At 36.6% G+C, this 22,660-nt stretch overlaps 2 protein-coding genes across 2 annotated transcripts in view; one reads left to right on the plus strand and one right to left on the minus strand.

Moving 5' to 3' along the window:
• Positions 1–794: 794 nt before the first annotated feature.
• Positions 795–22,660, plus strand: part of LOC125661338 (multiple epidermal growth factor-like domains protein 6) — a 61,923-nt gene continuing 40,057 nt past the window's right edge. Inside the window, exon 1 of the mRNA XM_056146244.1 lies at positions 795–928. Within this exon, the coding sequence (XP_056002219.1) occupies positions 871–928 (58 nt within the window). The 5' untranslated portion in view covers positions 795–870. The remainder of the gene's footprint in view (positions 929–22,660) is intronic.
• On the minus strand, positions 12,386–15,298 carry LOC125653207 (uncharacterized). Its single transcript, XM_056146252.1, has 4 exons — positions 13,355–15,298; positions 13,145–13,261; positions 12,935–13,037; positions 12,386–12,833 (listed from the first exon to the last, which is right to left on the minus strand). The coding sequence occupies exons 1-4, from the start codon at positions 14,394–14,396 to the stop codon at positions 12,386–12,388; spliced, it is 1,710 nt and encodes a 569-aa protein (XP_056002227.1). The 5' UTR covers positions 14,397–15,298.

Genomic DNA, 22,660 nt, shown 5'->3' on the forward strand with positions numbered 1-22,660 from the left:
GAGAGATTTTCAAAGACTCTCAATTGATAGAATTGTTGAATTTTTGCATATCAATGAAAACGATATCATATAGATTTTAGATTCACTATAGATTTGTTTAATAATCCAAAACTTATGCAGCACAATAATATAACAAATTTTGATAGACTGTCAGTTTTCTTTTTTCTATCAAAGTTATAAAATGCCATTATGAATAGATATGATGTTTACAAATGACGACATATAGTTATATAACTTGAATTAAATCAAATCAAATATGCTACTCATTAAAATTGCTAATTTTTGTGGTGTCATTAGATAAATTGGACCTAACATGAACCGAATCGAAAATAACCGAACCGTGGTTTTCTGAATCGAAACCGAACCGAATCGAGCTAACCCTGAATCGTCCCAGCCCTAATGTATGTATGTATGTATGTATGTATGTGACACATATCATTCCTACTTAAAAATATGTACCCCAGTAGACTAATCAGTGCTTACTATGAGTCCTATATTGCACTTCTATCTGTTCTTGTGGAGATCATTGTTAACAATCTTCTTTGTAGTTCATACAATGACGGTGTCTCTAAACTTAACCAAGGATAACAGACTACATTGCATATACAAAGAGCAATATTTAAAATCCACATACACAAGATTAAAACAGGAAGTTTATATCCTCGTGTAAATTTAGACGCCGAGTGTAGATCACCACGGCCTGATAACAGTGTGTTGTCGTCTTAAATGTAGCTGAATTAAGTGGACCCTTGAAATGATAGGCAATGTGCATGTTAACAATTAAGGGGGTTACTTGACGGTCTTTTTGTATATCCTATTTTATTTATACTTTTAAAGGGACGGGTTGTTGATTTTATTTCCTTTTTCGGAATGGCTGTCGCGTGGTGGCCCTGCTTTATTTTGTCTTTTGGATTTATATATTGCTACGGTGTGTTCTGTTTGTTGTTCTTTTATTTATTTATTGCTACAGTGGAATAGACTGACCATCAAAACTTTGTTCCTGTAAGCTTTTTGTATTCGTTGATGGTGCACAACTTTTCACATGCATACCCCCGGTTTTGAAGCAAGAGAACATTTTTTTTTTAAATTTTTGAAATATTTAATCAAAGTATACCCATATACTCTTTTACATGCACAGTAACAAGGTTTTTCAAATATCAATTTCAAAACAATAATTTCCTACATGTATATGTATGTAATTTTCGAATTAAATCACCCCATGACATCTTCATATTTTAAGTGTCAAATTTAACACATTTAATTATTTAAGTTCATTGCAAAAATGTTTGCAGCAATTGAATAATAGAGACATAAATACATAATGAAGAAATATATCTCTTCGTGACCACTTTCTCTTTTTAGATATGAAATTCAATCTCCCCCAATTGTTTCATTATTAGACAGATCCAGCCTGCGTAAACACATCCACCCCTCAATAATAAAACTGTTTTTGCTATATAAATGTTAGGTGAATAAATTTGCTATTTCTTCATGATAACGCTAGCCGTGAAATAGTTTCTGAACTATCTGCCCTAGGAAAATAGTTTTGAAACTATTTACCGGATGCGATATTTCCCCGTGTTTTCTTTTCTGTGACGTCAAAGTCTGATAACTCTAATTAGTTTACCACTCGGATCACCTCAGTCGATTCCACCTAATGCCGAATGTTAGTTTACTTCACTGTGGTATGTCTGACACAAGTAAAGTCTACTTTGGTATAATAAAACACCTACATACTGACTATTCGGACAGTATAAAGTGTATTGTCCTCATTGCCAGTAGATAGGTGAATACAATTTAAAAGAAATACAGCGGATATAATTAGAAACGTATACGTATTTCAGCGTTACGGAATACAAATGGTTCTGTTGGTCATCATTTCGCATGTCTTTTGTCGTCTTATAGAATTTTCACATGGCGATTTGTCTTTTTTTTCCCAAAATTCGGGGCGACAATTTCCCATATATTCCCGTGTCATCTTTTCATTACCTTGGTTTTGTTGTTGTTGTTTTGTTTTTTTTTTTCTTTTTTTTTATTCGAAATATTGACAAGCGAAATCACAGACAATGGTCGCTAATTTACAGGTTTTCTTTGTCGTCTTTCTGCGGGTATTTTCTCCTTTGCTTTGTTTGAATGTCTTTTCGTTTCGTTATTTCGGCATGTATATATACACTGCCCACCATAACTAAGTATACACTCACTATGGTAAGTTTTTTGCGCATGAAAAAATGAGCTACATCATAGATACATTTCGATGCAAAATACATAACTCTTACATATAAACATATGTCGTTAAGCTTTCAACTTTTTATATCCTTATGTTTTTGTTAAAATACCCGATTTTTTGAATTCTCTAAAGAGATGTATTATATGCAAACCTCAACTTAAAACCATTTCAAATTTATTGCTAATACATATTATTGTGTATTTGATATAGACTTTTATAAGATCCTTTGATTTTTCACCTTCTTGAGAGAGATATACCGGTATATAGAACGGTGAAAATTGCCCCAAATAGTTTCACATACTAAATAAATATCTGCGGCGCAATCAAAAGTTCTTCTACGAGGGTTTGTAAATATTCAACTAGTAAAGGATTATCCATTGACAAAAAAATGTATATATAAACACACACGTGTTTGTATAATATCACAAAATAAACATATAGAGTAGACACCTAGCTTCGGCTCTAGAGAAATAACTTGAGAAAATTGACGCCGAGAATCGTGGGAAGTTTAGCGATGTACAGAAGTTTGTTTTATCTATAACTGCTGTGTTTGTTGAGGGATTTCTATTCTTGTGGAGTGAGGAAATGTTACCATGGTAACCATAATCGGTCATATGTTACTGTGTGTAATATACACCACAGCGTATGGTCTCTCTCTCTCTCTCTCTCTCTCTCTCTCTCTCTCTCTCTCTCTCTCTCTCTCTCTCTCTCTCTCTCTCTCTCTCTCTTATTATATTGCACGTGACGTTATCATGTATAGGAAGTAAGCTAATTCATTTTCATGAAAATGTAAAGATAACGAACAGCAACATGTGCACTTGGCAATTCTATTAGTTACAGACCAGATTTTATTATCAAGATACAGTTGAGTACTGGGTGCCCTGGGGACGACCAACACACTCCTTTCCTTTCTGATTTTTCCCACCCCCTCTAAATTTAAATCCTACAGTCCCTGAAACGTTCTTCTTTACCATTTTTCCGTTCGCTCACCGTTCGTTCACCGTTCGCTCACCGTGCGTTCACCGTTCGTTCAGCGTGAGTTCACCGTTCCTTCAGCGTGCGTTCAGCGTGCGCTCTCCGTTCACAGTTTTGCGTTCAGCGTGCGCTCACCGTTCGTTCACCGTTCACAAAGCGTTCAGCGTGCGCTCACCGTTCGTTCAGTTTTTCCATTGTCATTCGGAACACCAAAGTGAAAGGTCCAATCTTGATAGCAAGGCGAAAATGAAAGTGGAAGGATACTTTCTTACTATATGAGAAATTTAATATTGAAGTACAAAATATCAGGATTATCCACTGTGAGTGCCGAAAGGTTTATTTGAGCTTTTATTAAAAACAATACTAAATGAGAGACCAATATAAGAGCTTGTCGTTATGAATTTAACCCAAGTACAAAAAATAAGGCAGGTATCAGGTAATGAAAACATCTCCCCCTTTGTTCACGATTTAGCATTTACAAGTTCGGGCACAAATTATTATAATTAATTTGCATTGCTTGACAAAAGTTTTAAACAAGTCACCAACCCCCCTACTTTGAAAAATAAAAACAAACAAATGATGCTACATAATGTATATTGTACCGTATGTACGTGTCAGAATGTCAAACTGATGTAACTATTTTCATGCCTATATTTATGAATGGCATTGTCATTACTACTCTTGCCAAATTTGAAACGTTTGTAACATTTGTCCTTAATGCAAAGATGTAATTGTTTATCTGGTACGTTTCTGCATTAGCCTTAAAACATTATACGGGTAGTTCAGTGTAATAAACAGTTTTATCTACATCAAATATATACAAATATTGCACGATCTAACTGCAATCTATGGTCACATCAATAATAAAAATAAAAAGTTTTGTATTGATTATTTCCTCGGGTCGATGTAGCTGTGACAAATGAATGACACAAAATGTAAGTAGGAATATTTAATACTGTTAGGAGTGTTGAGGTGTTGACACAAGGTTTACCGTCCGTATTGTTTGTTTACTGCATCTATCTTGACTCCTTTCGGGGGTGTTTGTTAATTACAGGTATCCCAAACGATCGGGCTCGTGAAGTTTGAAGCCATACATGAACACCTGTAAATTCTGGATGTCACTACGCATATAGAATATAGTGTTTTCCTTTTCACATGCATTGTATATATATTATACCCATGCATTAAATGTATATGTATACGTAATGGTACATGTATACGCAATGTACATACAAAATTTGCTTTTGATTGTGTATGACTGTTGCGTGTATTAATGTACAATTTGCGATAATTTCATGAAATATATAGATGTATACTCGGTATTTGTACAACAATATGTTACATTGAATGTATCCAGAACTGTAAAATATGCTGTATCATGATTCCAGTTTATTTTTTTTTTTTATTAATTGATGAAATATACATGTACATGTATTTTATTACTTGATTATGAAATAAGTAAAACCCCAGGGGAAAATCCGAAACATTCCGAGTAAATAGATCATTTTGCGTTCAGCGTGCGATCAGCGTTCGTTCACCGTTCACTTTGCGCTCTGCGTTCGCTCACCGTTCACTCTGCGTTCGTTCGCCGTTCACTCTGCGTTCGTTCACCGTTCGCTCTGCGTTCGTTCGCCGTTCACTCTGCGTTCGTTCATCGTTCGCTCACCGTGCGTTCACCGTTCGCTCATCGTGCGTTCATCGTGCTCACCGTTCAAGTGGGAAAGAAGAACGTTTCAGGGACTGTAAATCTGCCCATACTTGTAAGGAAATTTGCATTGACGAAGCTAATTAGATTTTTAAGATGATAAAGTCCAATTATTATGGTATGTACATGAAGCAAACATGAATATCATTTGATTTTGATATTCAATAGATTGCAGAAACCAAACTTGCATCAGAAATGTGCTTATACAATGTAGTAATATATTTATATTACAAATCACATTTTCCTCTATGAATTAACCAACCAATCTCAGCGCGCGACACAATCCGTTCACATTGACTATGAACGGATTAAAGCACGTGACTGAGAGAGCGTACTATGATTTGAAACAAATACAACATGTGTTACAAATATCTCGCAAGCCATACCTTTGGATTAAGATAGTAAACTTACGTGGATTAGCATCCCAATCTTGAGGCCTCCTACCTCCAAAATACAGGCACCTTGCAATGTTGATAAAAGGCAGGATGCCATAGGCTAGGAAATCGTTTTATACAACAAAATAGAAGCAATGTAAAGAAATGATGTTTTAGTAAATGAATATAAATGTAAGAAATGAACATCACTTTTGAGCTGTTCATGGTCAAAATTAACGGATTTGGATTTGAGGCAAATTCTCTGTGAATCGCGCTAAGTGCCCAAGAGTTTATAAATAAAATGTAATGACAAGACCTATATCTATATATCACATGATGATGACGATATCATCTGCTAGACTGGCTATACTGTGCATGTCTGTAACTCTGATTTGCACGCCAGGTATTTCAAATAAAGCAATAACCAAAATACACATACATGTGAATGGCAAAACCAAACCAAAACAACTTGTTTTAATAAATTAATTTATTTAAGAGTGACAGACGTAATTTGTTTCTACAATAGAGATTGCATTCAAATTTTGATATAAGGTCAAACATGTAATGATTTAAAATATATGGGAGAAAACCCAACTACAAACAAATGAAAATAGTATTTGATTTTCAGCGGGGGGGGGGGGGGGGGGGGGGGGGGGGGGGCAGTAATCGTAATTGCAAAGGATATATACGGGTATTTTCAATGTGAAATTGTGAAATATAAAAGATAAAATCAAAATAGTTGTACAATAAAGTTTTAATCGAAATCAAATTAAAGACCGATTTTAAGAATATAGTAAGCTTATTAACTGTCAGAAAGACATATGGGTCATTGGCAATTTCTTTTAAGGGGAGCATGTCAAAGGACGATTTTTGGCCAGTTTTCAAGGACATTTTCTACGTGTATTTTCATATTTTCCCATTAAACTAAATAATTATATAGATTAGGAGGAAAGTTTATCAATCATATATAACCACTTTGTCATTTAAGGAATTACTTTAATTCTGGGTCAAGTTAAGCGAGTATAACCTGGTTTCGGTCAGTTTACTCTTTATAATCCGTCTCAAGATCTCAACCAGTGAGAGGTTATCGTTCATCTCCAACAACACGGTATAATATTCGCTCGAAGCGTCATTTAAGAACAAGTACTTAGAATTGGTTGTGATACTCCATATCTTTCAATTGTTGACTGCAAACTAGCGGAACACTCTTGTGCAAGAAGGATTTTCAAGTAGATTTCCCATCATACCGCAGATCCGTGTATCTAGGTTAGTTTGTACCCGTACCCATTGCGTGTCTCCTTCATAAAAGTACCAGTGACCTGGAACGGGGTGTGGGACACTGGGGTTAGCCCCAAGTTGGAACGCCCATGGAATGGCGTATAATATTCTGGTAAATGGGGCCGAAAATGGACAGATTGGTCCTGCCAATGATATGGGACGGCCATGTCAACGATGTAGTGCATATATGTGCCCGCATAGCCACAATACACAGGGAATATCAATGATTGGACATACTGGGCACTTGTCCATACATACAGTCAGGGAAATGGAATGCATATGTTTTGCGATGCTAAAGTGCATGGTGAAGGACCAGATGATCCTGTGAGATCAGGACAATGGAGGGAATACGGGACCTGGTGAGTTACAAGGGTAAACCCGATAATAGGGCAACCAGGGGATACGGTCTTGGTGTAAGGATATGCTGGCAATGATCAGAACCCCTGATTCCAACCATGACTAAATTGACTTGAGGTCTGGTCTTCAACCTATCGGTGTGGTGGTTGGGCTGAGCTCAGACACTGGAATGAAGGGATGTAGTGACTGGAGTATGATATTTTGGGAGATTCCAAGAGCTGGGTATGTAACCCTCGACTGTATAGTCGTAGTAGGTCTCACTGAGATATGGGATATAAAAGAGCCCCTCTCCCATGGGAGACGAGTAGTCGTCAAGCCAACCTATGTATGTACCTAAACCGTCGAATATTATGACTAGGACTTTTCTTAGGTGAAGCGAAACTATTCTCCGGGGATTCGCACTTGCACTATGGATCCCCATGTAAAATCTAAACTTCAATCTCCTGAATACTGAACCGGGAACAAGTAAACCTCACCTTTACAATTACCACCCCTGAACCTTCAACACCCTCCCTCAAACAAAAAGGCAAGGACGGAGTGAAATAATCACCATCTACTTCCCTGAGAAAAAACTCTAACTTAGGGCCTATCATACCGCCATGGGCACTTCCATTCCGTGTGTTGTATAAACTAAAACCTACATTGCCTCCCAACCTACTCATGTGTAAGTACGGGGATGCGGGGTTATTTCGCGTTATCGATGGCGTATCGGGGGCACGTCATCCATATACAAATACATCCCCTTTATACACAAAAATATACTAAGCTACCAAATTGTGATTACAAACTGTCTAAATAATTGATTATATTTATATCTAAAACAATTTCTAAACCTCAATTTAATTAAAATTGAATAACATTAACTAAATTGAAAGACCCGACAACAATGTCCACAGACCAGCGTTCTGCAGAGAAACAAATACTTTGCAATATCTTATGGAGATAAGTCCGTGGCTTGGTGTTAGGCGCCGATAAAGCACTCATATTCAACCATGAAAGGTGTCTGAAAAAGGGACCGAGACTCGGAAGTCCCAAAGTGGAGCCCCAGCAGTATAAAAATGAGAGCGGAAAATTATAATCCGAGGGCTTCCCTGTCTTACTTCCGTATTCCTTTTGTGGATACTTCAAAGATTAAGTTGTTATTAGTCTTCCTTATATATGATCTTACTTGATGGAAAATCCTGAACTTTCGAGTGAGCTAAATTACCCGTAATTGCCTATTTGAACCTTTTAAAGGGTTATATATGTTTGGTTTCGTTGCTCTCTATCCTTATATCAAAATTGTTTCGTTCATCACCCAATATTCAAACATAAGAACATAACAAACATAAGAAATGTTGTCCCACTCTTGGTGGGATCGAGATACAAGGCTGTACCTTTACAGTCCAAACCTGAGAGCGGAAAATTATAGTCCAGGAGACCCCCTTCCCTGCATGCATACTCCTTTTGTGTACTCTTCAAAAAATAATTTGGTATTGCATGTAGCCTCTATTATGACTACATTATGTAAAATGAAAAACTTTCAGGTTAACTCAATTGTTCGTATCGTAACGGCCTGTATGACCTTTTAAGGGTTGTATCTGTTTGATTTTGTTGTTGTCTACCCGTCTGCAGACTCATTTAGCGGACTCTTTAAAAAATCAAGTTGTCATTTGTCTTCATTACAGGTATGACCCTGTATGATGCAAAAAAAATCATGTGAAGTAAATTGTACTTTAAGGTCTATGTGGTCTTTTAAAAATTATGTTTTATGGAACATAAAAACATATATGTTTAAAGTGTATATATGTGTCATTTACCCTATTGGGGACCTCCTATAACTTTACCCCGTTGGGGGCCTCAAGTTTGGTAGCCAATCAATGGCTTGGATAGGCACGCGATAGCTTGCGTTTTGTTCACGTTTGCCCATTCGATATACATGGGATTCAGTGAATACAAATTGTAAAGCGGATCAAAGTTTTTTTCATTTTGTTCAACCCTCCACCACCCCAACTTTCCGTCCTAAATGTGGAAGTTTACTCCGGTGCTATGTAACTTTTTATATACGCTTTTTAGTCATTTGGGTTGGCCTTATTTGCTCGCCATCTTTTTGCTCTGGGTTTGTTTTGATGAATTTTTGTTTGTCATCTTATAGCGTAGCATTATATAAGTTATTTTGTCTTCTTTGGGGAAAATCAAACTTTGAGTAATTTAGCTTTACAGGTACTTTGATGTCGAATGTATTATCTGATTTCCCCCAAAATCTTATGTTGAAGATTTGGTATTGTAATAAATGACAGTTTTTCAATCTCAATCATTCTTTTGTTCAGATTTTTTTATGACAGCAAAAACGAGCTACGGTGAGCAGAGTTTTGGGTAATAGAAGCTATGTCAATATACATTCATAAGAGATGTTTGAAAGAAGATACCACTCTTGGAAAGCCCCAGGTGGTACCCCTACATCATCAAACTGAGGGTGGTAAATGATAATGCTAGACATCGGGGTAGGCGTCTCCGATGATTCCTAACCAAATGTTTATTCATGAAATGCATTGCATTATGAATAAGAATAGGGGCGGATCTTCGTAACCATCAATATTACTTTCAACAAATCTTCATAATGGTGGGAGTGCCCACTATTACCTTACCCTCGGAAATTCAGGCCCGGGGATAGGGATCTTCGATGATTGCGAACCCGATGTTTATTGACTAAGTGCGAATTGTTATTTATAAAAATTGGATCAGATCTCCGTAACTAGAGAAAGTATTATCACCATCTCTTCATAGTGGTTTGGTAGACCACCAATACGCTATCACCAACATTTCAGTTTCCGGGGTAGCGGTCTTCGATGATTCCGAACCCGATGTTTATTCACAAAGTGAAATGCGTTATGTATAAAAATTCGAGGGATAGATATCCGCAAGTAGAGAGAGTACCATCACCATCTCTTCACAGAGGTGGGGGTAGACCACTAATACATTGCCCCAAAAATTTCAGTTCCCGGGGTTTCGATGATTGTTAACCCGATCTTTACTCACTAAGTGTAATACGTTAAATCTAGAAATTGAGAGGCGGTTCTCCATAACTAGAGAAAGTACCATTGTCATCTGTTCACAATGCGGGGGTAGACCACTAATACCTAAACCCCCAAATTTCAGTCCCCGGGGAAGGGGGGGGGTCGATGATTTCGAACCCGATGTTTATTCACTAGGTGGAATGCGTTATTTATAAAAATTGTAGGGGCGGATCTCTGTAACTAGATAGAGTACCACCACCATTTCTTCACAGTGGTGGTGGTTGACCACTACTGCCCTAACCTCAAAGTGTTTGTCCCCGGGGTAGGGGTCTTCGATGATTGCGAACCCGATGTTTATTCAATAAGTGTGATGAATTATGTATGAATATTGGAGAGGCGGATCTCCGTAACTAGAAAGAGCACAATCACCATTTCCTCGAAGTGGTAGGAGTGGACCACTAGTACCTTACCCCTGAAATTCCTGGAGCAGAGGTTTTCGATTATTTCAAACCAATCCTTATTCACTAAGTGTAATGTGTTATGCATAAAAATTGGAGGGACATATATCCGTAAGTAGAAAAAGTACAATCACCATTTCCTCACAGTGGTGATGGCAGACAACTAATAACTAAATCCCGAAATTTCAGTCCCCGGGAAGGGGGCTTCGATGATAGCGAACCCGATGTTTATTCACTAAGTGTGATGTATTATGTATAAAACTCGGAGGGGCTTATATATAGTACCATCACCATCTCATCACAGTGGTGGGGGTAGACCACTAATACCCTAATCCCGAAATTGCAGTTCCTGGGGTAGGGTCTTCGGTGATTCCTAACCCAATGTATATTCACTAAGTGTGATGCGGATCTCCGTCACTAGAAAGAGTGCTATCAACATTTTTTCACAGTGGTAGGGGTAGACCACTAATACCCAAACCCCGAAATTTTAGTCCCCGGGGAAGGATGATTCCTAACCCGATGTATGTCATTAAATGTGATGTGTTATATATAGGAATTGGAGGGTCGGATCTCCGTAACTAGAGACGCAGTTATGTTAAATCACAGAAATATGTCAGAAAAAAGCATTAATAAACAGATTAATTTTTGACAAATTCTGTAAACACAACCCTTTTATACAAAATAATTAGTATATAGCATTAAATGCATATTGACCTCCTATACATCTTTCACCAAACCGACAGTCTCTACATCAGCTGTTTATCCCGTTATCAAATATCAAGATGAAAACGTACCGTATATGTATACATCGTTCCATTGGCACGATATCCAGATATCAATGCAAGTTGAAGTTAATATAACTTCAAAGCATATTAAATTCTTAATTTGAAAAAATGTTGGGACCAAGTTTATCGTGACTTGTAACATGTCTAATTTTTGCATTGAATATGCAAGATGCAGCGATTTTTGCACATACGAATTTGAATCCAGCTTCTGTTGAAGCCACAACTCCCTCCCCTAACTCTCCTTTTGCACTGAAGTTCACATGTCACATAAATCAAATATCTTTCACTCAAAAATTTAGGGGTGTCGTTCCGATGATGAAATCTTTATGTACGGAAACCATTTTTTATGCAAATGAGTGCATTGTGAAAATCACTATACGTGTATATTAGGAGCGATATCAAGACCACAATCTAATATGGATATTACTTTAGCATGTATGTTATATAAAGAAGAAATTGAAACTATTTCAATATCAAAGAGAAAAAATATATAACCCATTTGATAGAAAATTTTACACGATTGTGGTTTCTCGTTTGACAGCGGTGATAAGTAACTAAAATTAGTTTGATATTTCCAACTGCAAAAGGAGAGTAGATATATGATTGCGCCCATGACAAAAGGGCCCTTATGGCAATTTTTACCCATTTCCACTTTTTAGCAGATTTAGATAGATAATAGGTAGAGGATTAAAAATATGTAATTGTATGGTCTTCCTTCACTTCTAAGACGTAATTTTTTGCGTTTGATGCACTGATATATTCTATAACATCAGCGCAACGTCATGACGTTATTGGCGTCATTACGGAGAACAACAATTTATTTAATCTGAAAGAGAAAAGGTGCTGGATATATCTTTTAAGTTTAATTTCAATTCTTTAAATGCTTGTGTGTGTGTATTATTTGATAGAGAAAAAAGACACTCAAATTTTAGGCACTTAAATTTTTTTTTCAATACAAATAAATCAAATCACTTAAATTTGATATTCATGGCTTAAATTAAAGGAACATTAGATTTTCACATTTTTAGTCGAACATAAGACAGTCAATTTGATGAAAACATGAAAATTGCAATTTAATTCATAAAAATTCCGAATTAAAATACACTGTACAAGTTTACTAGCACACGCACGCACCACACACGCGCACGCACACACATACACTTGATTAATCAAAATTTCAAATAAAAATACAAAATGACTGCCGATTGATACAGAGCATGTTTCAAGTGACTATTCTTCCGACGGTGTAGGGCACAGACTATCTTGGTGTGCAGGTCGTACATTAGGCCGTACATTTCTGTATAAATACTGCTGCCTTTCCCTCGTCAGTCCGACAGGAAGAAGAATTTCTGGTAGTGCTGCGGCATCAAATGAAGGTGATCCATTCTTTTTCAAGAAAACCATTTTCTCGTCAGAGTCGACACGCTCCTTGATGTAAACATTCCATGGTTCCTCTGATGTAAAACGGAAATGGTGGTATTTCCTTATGCCTTTAACCGCTCGGTAATAAGTGGAGAGAAAGGTTTTCCAGTCTCTCCAATTCCATGCATCTCCATAAGGCACTGCTTCATTGGAAACTGAAGATTTATTGACTAGCGTCTGGAACTGGCCTAGGGAATCAACGTCTGACCTTCGGAAGAGCTTACGAATGTGGGCAAAACCACTGTCTACAAGACACCTGTAATACAAAAACGACAACCTTTTACTATTAACATACATTTTCATTACCTGGGTATTTATTCTTTTCACAAATTATTTTTGAAACTCCCATTTGTTTACCGGGTGTGTCCTGGAATCTGCATACTGTAATTGATGTCACTGTGACGACCAGTCATAACTCGCCAACATAAATAACCTAGTACATACTGGTTTTTGTTTTGTCCTGTTGGAATAAGTATATATTTACTGTTCTTACTATCATTACTAGAATCAAAATCTTAAACAGAGCTTCCAAGTATATTTATCTTTCGTAATTTACAAACATCTCACCAGAACAGTTGTCTGCGTGAAGTGAACAGGTCATCTCTCCAAATCCATGCTCACTAAGGGCGTGGTCTAACATGCTGATCACTGCATTTGGCCCATTTGTCAGTGTTCCATCCGCTCCTTTAAAATAAAAGTGGATATTGAAAAATCATTATATTTGTAACAATATACATCATACCATTTCATACATCTATTAATGAATATAGAATGTACCTATTGTTTGATCTTCATCTATGATGTAGTTCAACTGTTTTGACACACTATCGACTCTCACACCAAATACTTGGACCCGGCGGAGCTGTGCAAAGTAAGTAGGACCCATCTGGCGAGAGTGATGTGGTAATTGGAAGTGCTGAGCGAAGTCGAATGGGTAGTGCACATTATTTAGTTCTCCTCCCTCCCACCTCCCCATCTCATTTGTTGCAGTTTCTATGCAGCTCCTATAATGCAATCTTTCCTTCTTTGCGTCTGCTATGTGTTTTTGAAAATTTTCAACAGCTGCTAGCTTCTCTTCTTCAGTCACGGCATCAATAATTTGTTTGCGCAAACACTCACATCTCTGGCAAACGTCATCCCTGGGTTTGCTGATCTTTATGTGTGGAACACATTTCAACCATGCATCCTCAAAAGATGATATTCGCAGAGCACGAACTCCTGTCTCTTGACATGAAGTGTTGTATCGCTGGTGAATTGCTTTTTTGGTGTCAGAAGAGGGTAGATAGATAGGAGGAATACCGTCACTTCCTCTGGGGGCTTCTGGTTGTGGCATCCCCACTTCAGCAGCATAATTAGTTATGAACATTATGGCACGTTGTATTTCCTCGAATTGTAGAGCATGAACCGGTTTTTTTCCTTTATTTCCGTGCTCTCGTGGAACAGCTCCATGATCATCAAGATGTTTTGCAATATTTTTTAAAACTTTTTCTGTTGTATCATATACGATGAGAAATGCTTTTCTACAGATTGCCTGACTTTCAAAACTATACTCATATCTCGCACGTTTGCGTTCCTTTCGTTTGGATGTTACTTTCTTGTTCCCAACCTTTTTTATCGAACCCATTATATACATTTCTTTTTCCTCTTTTGTCATTTCCCTCAGTCTGTAAATGTGGTCTGTAATTTCTGATTTCAAAAAATTATCCAAGCAGTTACTAGAACAATTGCACACAAATTCATCTTCCACTTCAGTATTTTCGTCATTACTGTCATGTACAACACTATTCTCAATCTCTGAATACTGTGAAATTCTAGACATAATTAGCTCCTGCTGATCGCATTCATTTGCTGAACCTTCATCCTCACTACATGTATAGCTATCACGTTCACCCTGATGGAGCCCAAAATGTTCCCGAAACAGGTCATCAAGTTCCTAAATGAAATTGATGTCTCGTATTTTAATGAAACATGAGAAGAGAAAAAAAAACGATTTAAACATCACAAGGATATTACTAGTAATAAAAACTTTAACCCCCACCCCTCAATTTAACAATATCTATTCAATTAATTTAGCATATCTTATTTCAATACACTGTAGAAATGAAACAGGACAGTAAAGGCATCTCAGAGTCGGGCTTCATAAATGGAAAGTCACAAAATACATGTAGATTGCAGAAGGTAGACCACTTCAGTGGCGTAGCTTCCTATGAAACACGGAAGTATGTGCTTCCACATTGTTGCGTAAAAAATGAAGTAATTTAAAGTCAAGTTAAAATGAATGGATAATCTTTTTTTAATTGAAGGAAGTTACGATGTCCTTACCCTATGTGCCTGGGTGTAAAATTAAAGAATATGTGTATTGGAGACTTTGAAAATACCTTTTTTAATTGTCTAAAATGCACCAGCTTTCGGGGGCTTCGCCTCCTGGGCCCAACCAGGCCTTTGCCCTGGACCCATTTGGGGCCATAGGGCAGCCCCCCAACCCCCTGCCCTTTCTGCTTCCATATTTATCTTCCCCAAGCTACGTCCCTGCACTTGCATGTATACTAACCAAGTTATAAGTTATTTCCCGGGAGAATTTTCCCTCTATTCACTTTCGACTGACAATATTCTTTTCGTATAACCAGGTTCATTCTAAAAACATCTATATGTTAATCATGCTCTCTCTCTCTCTCTCTCTCTCTCTCTCTCTCTCTCTCTCTCTCTCTGTATATATATATATATATATATATATATATATATATATATATATATATATAAGTTACGGATGTCAAAATATTGTTCTACATCATTTAGCCTATAGACTATATGTTTTTTTTTAATGAGGACGATAAAGTTTTATTAAATAATTCTTCTTTTTTCATGAAGATATTTAAAAATTTTAAAGTTTCACCGGTTTATCAATACCAGTATATTAACATCTATCGACTATGCATGAAATCGTAATTTTGTTAAATTCACACATAAGATTTTCCTTTGGGGTACCCCAACAATTAAGTTAATGTCAAAGAGTTATTTCTCTTGGATTTATAAATAGGACTACCAGACGCACAGACTTTTCATACAAAGTGTAGATGTCTAAGTACTATCCCCAAATTTATCCAATTTTTTCATGACTACGTTGTAAATTTTATATTGACTATATAATGAATTTTAATAATATATAGCTTTATATATAGTGGCGTACAACAATCGTCTGTTTGACATTGCGTCGATCCCGTTGACAACTGTAAACATTGCAAATAACGAGGCGGATCTTGCATATTTTGAAAGTGGGTTCAACTTTTGTATTGATAATTATGAATTGTTTTTACCTCAAACTCATCCATGATTAGTTGTTCAATGAAATGACATAATCTTTGATGAATCTTCGTGGAGTTGTTATATCTAGGCCCTATTTGCTAAAAGTTTATTTCGGTCCGCTGCATATGTAGAAAAAGAAACCGACGCGGAACATTCCGACTTTTTTTTTTTTAAAAAAGAAAGAATATGTTTATCATGAAAATCATTGGATATATAAATGTTTCATTCAAACATATTGTTTTCAAATTGTCTTCCTCGTTTTGGTTTAAAGTGTAGAGCTCTATATCATATGCATACATACATTAATAAATTTAACACGTGGATCTCTGAATTATTGGTGCACGAATCTTTACGGCGCGGCGCTACGTAACGTCAAATCTTTGTGACGTTATTTCTCTGTTCTACTGAATATGCCATAAGGACCTTTTGTCATGGGCGCAATCATATACGTTATGACCTTCTTCATGATGCATTTTTTATTATGACGTCATGTAATGTGCCAGTGTGGTAAAGTACAGTTATGTACAGCACTGGTATTTACGGGGAAGGTCTTAACTCAGCCGCGGAGAGTACCATCACCATTTCATCACAGTGATGGGAGTTGACCACTAGTATATTACCCATATCTTCATAGTAGTAGGGGTAGACGCCTACTACACCAACTCCAAAATTTCAGTTCTTAGGGTAGGGGTCTTTAATGAGTCCAAGCCCGGTGTTTATTCACAATGTGTGATGGGTTGTGTATAAAAACTGGAGGGCGGATCTACGTAACTAGAATCAGTGCTATCGTCATCTCTTGAAAGGGATGGGGGTAGACCAATAATACCTAAACCCCAACATTTCAGTCCTCAGGGTAGGAGTATTTGATGATTCCAAACCCGAAGTGTATTCACTAAATGTAACGAGTTATGTATACAAATTAGAAATAGAACCATCACCATCTCTTCACAGTGGTGGGAGTTCACCAATAGTACCTTACTCCAAAAATTTTAGTTCCCGTGGCTAGGGTCTTCGATGATTGCTAACCCGATGCTTATTCACTAAGTGTGATGCACTATGTATAAATTTGGTGGGGCTGATCTCAATAGCTTAAGAGAGTACAATCACCATCTCTTCACAGTGGTGGGGATAGACCACTAATACCCTACCCCAAAAATGTCATCCCCGGGTTTGGGGTCTTTGATTATTCCAAAGTTGAGGTATGATCACTAAGTGTAATGCGGTATGTATAAAAACTGGAGGAGGGGATCTCTCTTACTAGATATAGTACCATCACCATTTCTTCACAGTGGTGGGGGAAAACCATTAGTACGTTACCCCCAAAATGTCAGTCCCCGGGGTAGGGGTCCTCGGTGATTTCGAGGCCGATGTGTATTCACTAAATGTGATGTGTTACGTATGAAAATTGGAGGGGCGGTGTAACCGTGCTGGCGGTCGCTGGTGACCAGGGTCGCTCTTAATAGAATATATAGGGAAAAGAACGACTCGGATCACCGGCTTCTGCGCATGCGTGGTATTTAACTCGAAGCGGTGCCCTACTGGTTTTAAATCCATAGTAATAATAAACCCCCTTCTCAGTTTTTCTGTTTCGTATGCACATCATAACTTGAAAGATACAAATTAACTTGTATTATCCAACTTCAAAATTGATATTTTAATGCATAACATTTCTGAATTATGTCTAAGATATCTAATAACGAATAAACAACTTGAAAACAATGACTGTTTATTCAAAGCATATTTACAATAGTGTTATCTCCATAACAATTCCTAAGTCATCTTTTATATTTTAATCACACGATAACAGGTGTGAACAAGGCACAGCTAGACGCCTTGAACTTGGATTAACGTGCAGGTTTAAACAATTACCTGTAAATAAAATAACACCAGGTTATTCTACCGTGACCAACTTTCGTAATCATAAGTACAAATACCACTCGCCCAATTTACGAACAATACGTAGGCACATATTCAGCATTGTTTTATTATTTATTTATCTATTTTGCATAGTATGTTTCTTCTCTCACCCTCTTTTATTTCAAATATATTTTCTGATTATCTGAATTCAAATTATCTCCGATATGCGAACAACCACACATCTACTGTATACAACTTGGAGGTTTACTTTGGGTGTTTTTGTACAAAAGTGGAAGACTTTCCTATTACGAGATAATTCTTTTTGTGTTAAAATTTAACCAACTAGACTCTATATACATGTACATATAGCAGGATCGTGTATAGGAACCAGCAGGCATGAGGGATCGTGCCATCCTTCTTATTCCCAATAAAAACCATAAGACAACAAAACTAACGTCTGGCGGTTTTTTCGTCTTTATTTACCTAATATCTATTTATTTATTTTCAAGGTCAACGTATATCTGTTCACTTATGCCCCAACTATAATTGCTTACAAAGGACACGTTTCAGTTTCACGAAATTAGTCAAAATAGGATTCATGTTTGGTATACGGACAAAAAGTCACAGGATAAACGTCACTGGACAGAAAGTCACACAATATGTAGAAAAGTCACAAAAATGACTTAGCAAATGAGACCCCATATATACTTTTAAGATAATAATAACAGGTGGTACCCAAATGCTCACTAAAGCTGTTGTTCAGACACCAGCCATTTCTTACAGTGGATAGGAGGTACAAGGGAATACATGTCATCATTATTGATGTTTGTTTAGCCACATTTAGCACCTTCAGTTCATTATTAAATGTTCATTATCAGATAATAAGAAAGGAAAAATCATTAACTTGTTTATATATCAATTATTATATGATAGTTCACTTACTTCTTGTTTTGACAATGATCTGGAGTGAAAGGAAGCCAACCATAATTCTGTCATCAGATTTTGTTTTGACAATCATTACATGTAATATGTAGTATACTAAACCAAATGATCATCAAGCTTATTTCATCGAAATAAGAAATCTCTCTTTTTAAAAATCAAAATGATAGTTTACAATAAATATGATAAAAGGAATAACAATTTTATAATTATTATCAAAATCTCATAGAAAATATAAAGTTTGCATATATATTTTCTTAAACTTTACAAAAAGAACAGATATGTTTTCAAATATATATAAAAAAATCAATAGTTTTTTTATTTTCTTATAAACTGTGACTTTTTGTCCTATGACATTTTGTTCTACTATCATAAAATTCTAATTGTGACTTGGTCTTATTTTCTTATAAAATTGTGACTTTTTGTCCTGTGACATTTTGTCCTGCTTTCATAAAATTTCTTATTGTAACTTTTTGCCCATGGTCATATTGGCCGTGTCTTTTTGTAATTTGTAAAGCTGTAAATGGTTTGAAAGGTACATAATTTCAGCACAATGTATATATTAATTATGACTTTAAAAGTTGAAATATTTTCATAATCCTGGTTCTAATTAGGAACATTTATTTGAATATTTTTTTTTATATATCATAAAATTACAATTTTCTTATATCAAATTCATGACAAGGAACTACGTAAAAATGAGCAGTACTTTGAGTGAATCTCATTCTTTGCAGTCAGCCAATAATATGATAGGACTGGCTTCACGAGTATGTACAAAAGCCACGGTATCGACGTCCAGTTGTTTAATATCATCATGAAAGCTGCTGTCTTTGGATCGTATTTTGCCTCGCGTCTCGGAAGATCTACCGAAGCAGACCCGAGAATAAAATATTTTGGAGTTGGTGGCATGACAGCAAAGGAGCCAATCAAACCTGCCTGCAAAACCTGCTTCAGTATTCCCCTGATCGAGTTTTCATTCATCTCGGTGGAAACGACATTAGCGTTGACGGACAACCTAGGAAGGTGGCTGAAAACGTCCTACAACTGGTGCAGGTCCTAGAAGACAGCGGAATTGGAACTGTTCTCGTGGGACAGATTCTAGACAGAAATAAGAAGACCTAGGGAAGGGGACTCACCCCCACCCCCTCTAAATCCGCAACTGCATAGATATGTAGACTTCTATATATTTCGAATTAAGGTATGCCATGTATAATGAAAGGATAATGAACAATTTTGAAGGATTTAGATCAACATAAATGTTTATTGTCAAATAATGATGAAAGTGAAGCAGATGAAATTCACATGACTGGTGAATGATTCGAAGCTGACATTTTTGCACTTAAGACTTTTTAGAAGAGTTGTCTGCCCTTTGTATAAATAAGAAAAATCTAATTTTCTAAAAATGTGTGTGGTCAATGATTAATTTTATTTCATATTTTCATTAAGAGAAAGTGCATGTAACTTTCTACCAAGAGATTTGTATGAAACTATAACTTCTTTTTAAAATATTGTAATAAAACATGCTTCATATTTTGTCAGAAATGACTAGGGTATGGTCTGTAGAAGTTGCACAAGGTGCAAATGGGTGGCGGTTTGATTTGAACTAGCTAATTTAAGTGTAGTTTCAGAATTCAGGAGAGAAAAAATGGGGAAAATAATTATTTTGAATTAATTATGAGCGTCGGTGTCTGGGGTCGCTCTTCAGAATGACCGTTTCATATTTTGTCAGAACTGACTAGGGTATGGTCTGTAAAAGTTGCACAAGGTGCAAATGGGTGGTGGTTTGATTTGAACTAGCTAATTTAAGTGTAGTTTCAGAATTCGGGAGAGAAAAAATGGGGAAAATAATTATTTTGAATTAATTATGAGCGTCGGTGTCTGGGGTCGCTCTTCAGAATGACCGTTTCATATTTTGTCAGAACTGACTAGGGTATGGTCTGTAAATGTTGCACAAGGTGCAAATGGGTGGTGGTTTGATTTGAAATAGCTAATTTAAGTGTAGTTTCAGAATTCAGGAGAGAAAAAATGGGGAAAATAATTATTTTGAATTAATTATGAGCGTCGGTGTCTGGTGTCGCTCTTCAGAATGACCGTTTCATATTTTGTCAGAACTGACTAGGGTATGGTCTGTAAAAGTTGCACAATGTGCAAATGGGTGGTGGTTTGATTTGAACTAGCTAATTTAAGTGTAGTTTCAGAATTCAGGAGAGAAAAAATGGGGAAAATAATTATTTTGAATTAATTATGAGCGTCGGTGTCTGGGGTCGCTCTTCAGAATGACCGTTTCATATTTTGTCAGAACTGACTAGGGTATGGTCTGTAAAAGTTGCACAAGGTGCAAATGGGTGGCGGTTTGATTTGAACTAGATAATTTAAGTGTAGTTTCAGAATTCAGGAGAGAAAAAATGGGGAAAATAATTATTTTGAATTAATTATGAGCGTCGGTGTCTGGGGTCGCTCTTCAGAATGACCGTTTCATATTTTGTCAGAACTGACTAGGGTATGGTCTGTAAAAGTTGCACAAGGTGCAAATGGGTGGTGGTTTGATTTGAACTAGCTAATTTAAGTGTAGTTTCAGAATTCAGGAGAGAAAAAATGGGGAAAATAATTATTTTGAATTAATTATGAGCGTCGGTGTCTGGGGTCGCTCTTCAGAATGACCGTTTCATATTTTGTCAGAACTGACTAGGGTATGGTCTGTAAAAGTTGCACAAGGTGCAAATGGGTGGCGGTTTGATTTGAACTAGCTAATTTAAGAGTAGTGTAAGAATTCAGGAGAGAAAAAATGGGGAAAATAATTATTTTGAATTAATTATGAGCGTCGGTGTCTGGGGTCGCTCTTCAGAATGACCGTTTCATATTTTGTCAGAACTGACTAGGGTATGGTCTGTAAAAGTTGCACAAGGTGCAAATGGGTGGCGGTTTGATTTGAAATAGCTAATTTAAGTGTAGTTGCAGAATTAGGGAGAGAAAAAATGGGGAAAATAATTATTTTGAATTAATTATGAGCGTCGGTGTCTGGGGTCGCTCTTCAGAATGACCGTTTCATATTTTGTCAGAACTGACTAGGGTATGGTCTGTAAAAGTTGCACAAGGTGCAAATGGGTGGTGGTTTGATTTGAACTAGCTAATTTAAGTGTAGTTTCAGAATTTAGGAGAGAAAAAATGGGGAAAATAATTATTTTGAATTAATTATGAGCGTCGGTGTCTGGGGTCGCTCTTCAGAATGACCGTTTCATATTTTGTCAGAACTGACTAGGGTATGGTCTGTAAAAGTTGCACAAGGTGCAAATGGGTGGCGGTTTGATTTGAACTAGATAATTTAAGTGTAGTTTCAGAATTCAGGAGAGAAAAAATGGGGAAAATAATTATTTTGAATTAATTATGAGCGTCGGTGTCTGGGGTCGCTCTTCAGAATGACCGTTTCATATTTTGTCAGAACTGACTAGGGTATGGTCTGTAAAAGTTGCACAAGGTGCAAATGGGTGGTGGTTTGATTTGAAATAGCTAATTTAAGTGTAGTTTCAGAATTCGGGAGAGAAAAAATGGGGAAAATAATTATTTTGAATTAATTATGAGCGTCGGTGTCTGGGGTCGCTCTTCAGAATGACCGTTTCATATTTTGTCAGAACTGACTAGGGTATGGTCTGTAAATGTTGCACAAGGTGCAAATGGGTGGTGGTTTGATTTGAAATAGCTAATTTAAGTGTAGTTTCAGAATTCAGGAGAGAAAAAATGGGGAAAATAATTATTTTGAATTAATTATGAGCGTCGGTGTCTGGGGTCGCTCTTCAGAATGACCGTTTCATATTTTGTCAGAACTGACTAGGGTATGGTCTGTAAAAGTTGCACAATGTGCAAATGGGTGGTGGTTTGATTTGAACTAGCTAATTTAAGTGTAGTTTCAGAATTCAGGAGAGAAAAAATGGGGAAAATAATTATTTTGAATTAATTATGAGCGTTGGTGTCTGGGGTCGCTCTTCA

The sequence above is a fragment of the Ostrea edulis genome, chromosome 8 (assembly GCF_947568905.1).
Source record: "Ostrea edulis chromosome 8, xbOstEdul1.1, whole genome shotgun sequence".
In the NCBI taxonomy this organism is placed as follows: Eukaryota; Metazoa; Mollusca; class Bivalvia; order Ostreida; family Ostreidae; genus Ostrea; species Ostrea edulis.

Bases quoted from the DNA above. Each gene is read 5' to 3' on its own strand.
- LOC125653207 (XM_056146252.1), bottom strand. From the start codon at position 14,396: ATGTCTAGAATTTCACAGTATTCAGAGATTGAGAATAGTGTTGTACAT. The intron at 13,262-13,354 runs GTACATTCTATA...TTTATTTTAAAG, and splicing joins AGATGAAGATCAAACAATAG to GAGCGGATGGAACACTGACA. The intron at 12,834-12,934 runs GTAAACAAATGG...TTTGTATTACAG, and splicing joins CAGATTCCAGGACACACCCG to GTGTCTTGTAGACAGTGGTT.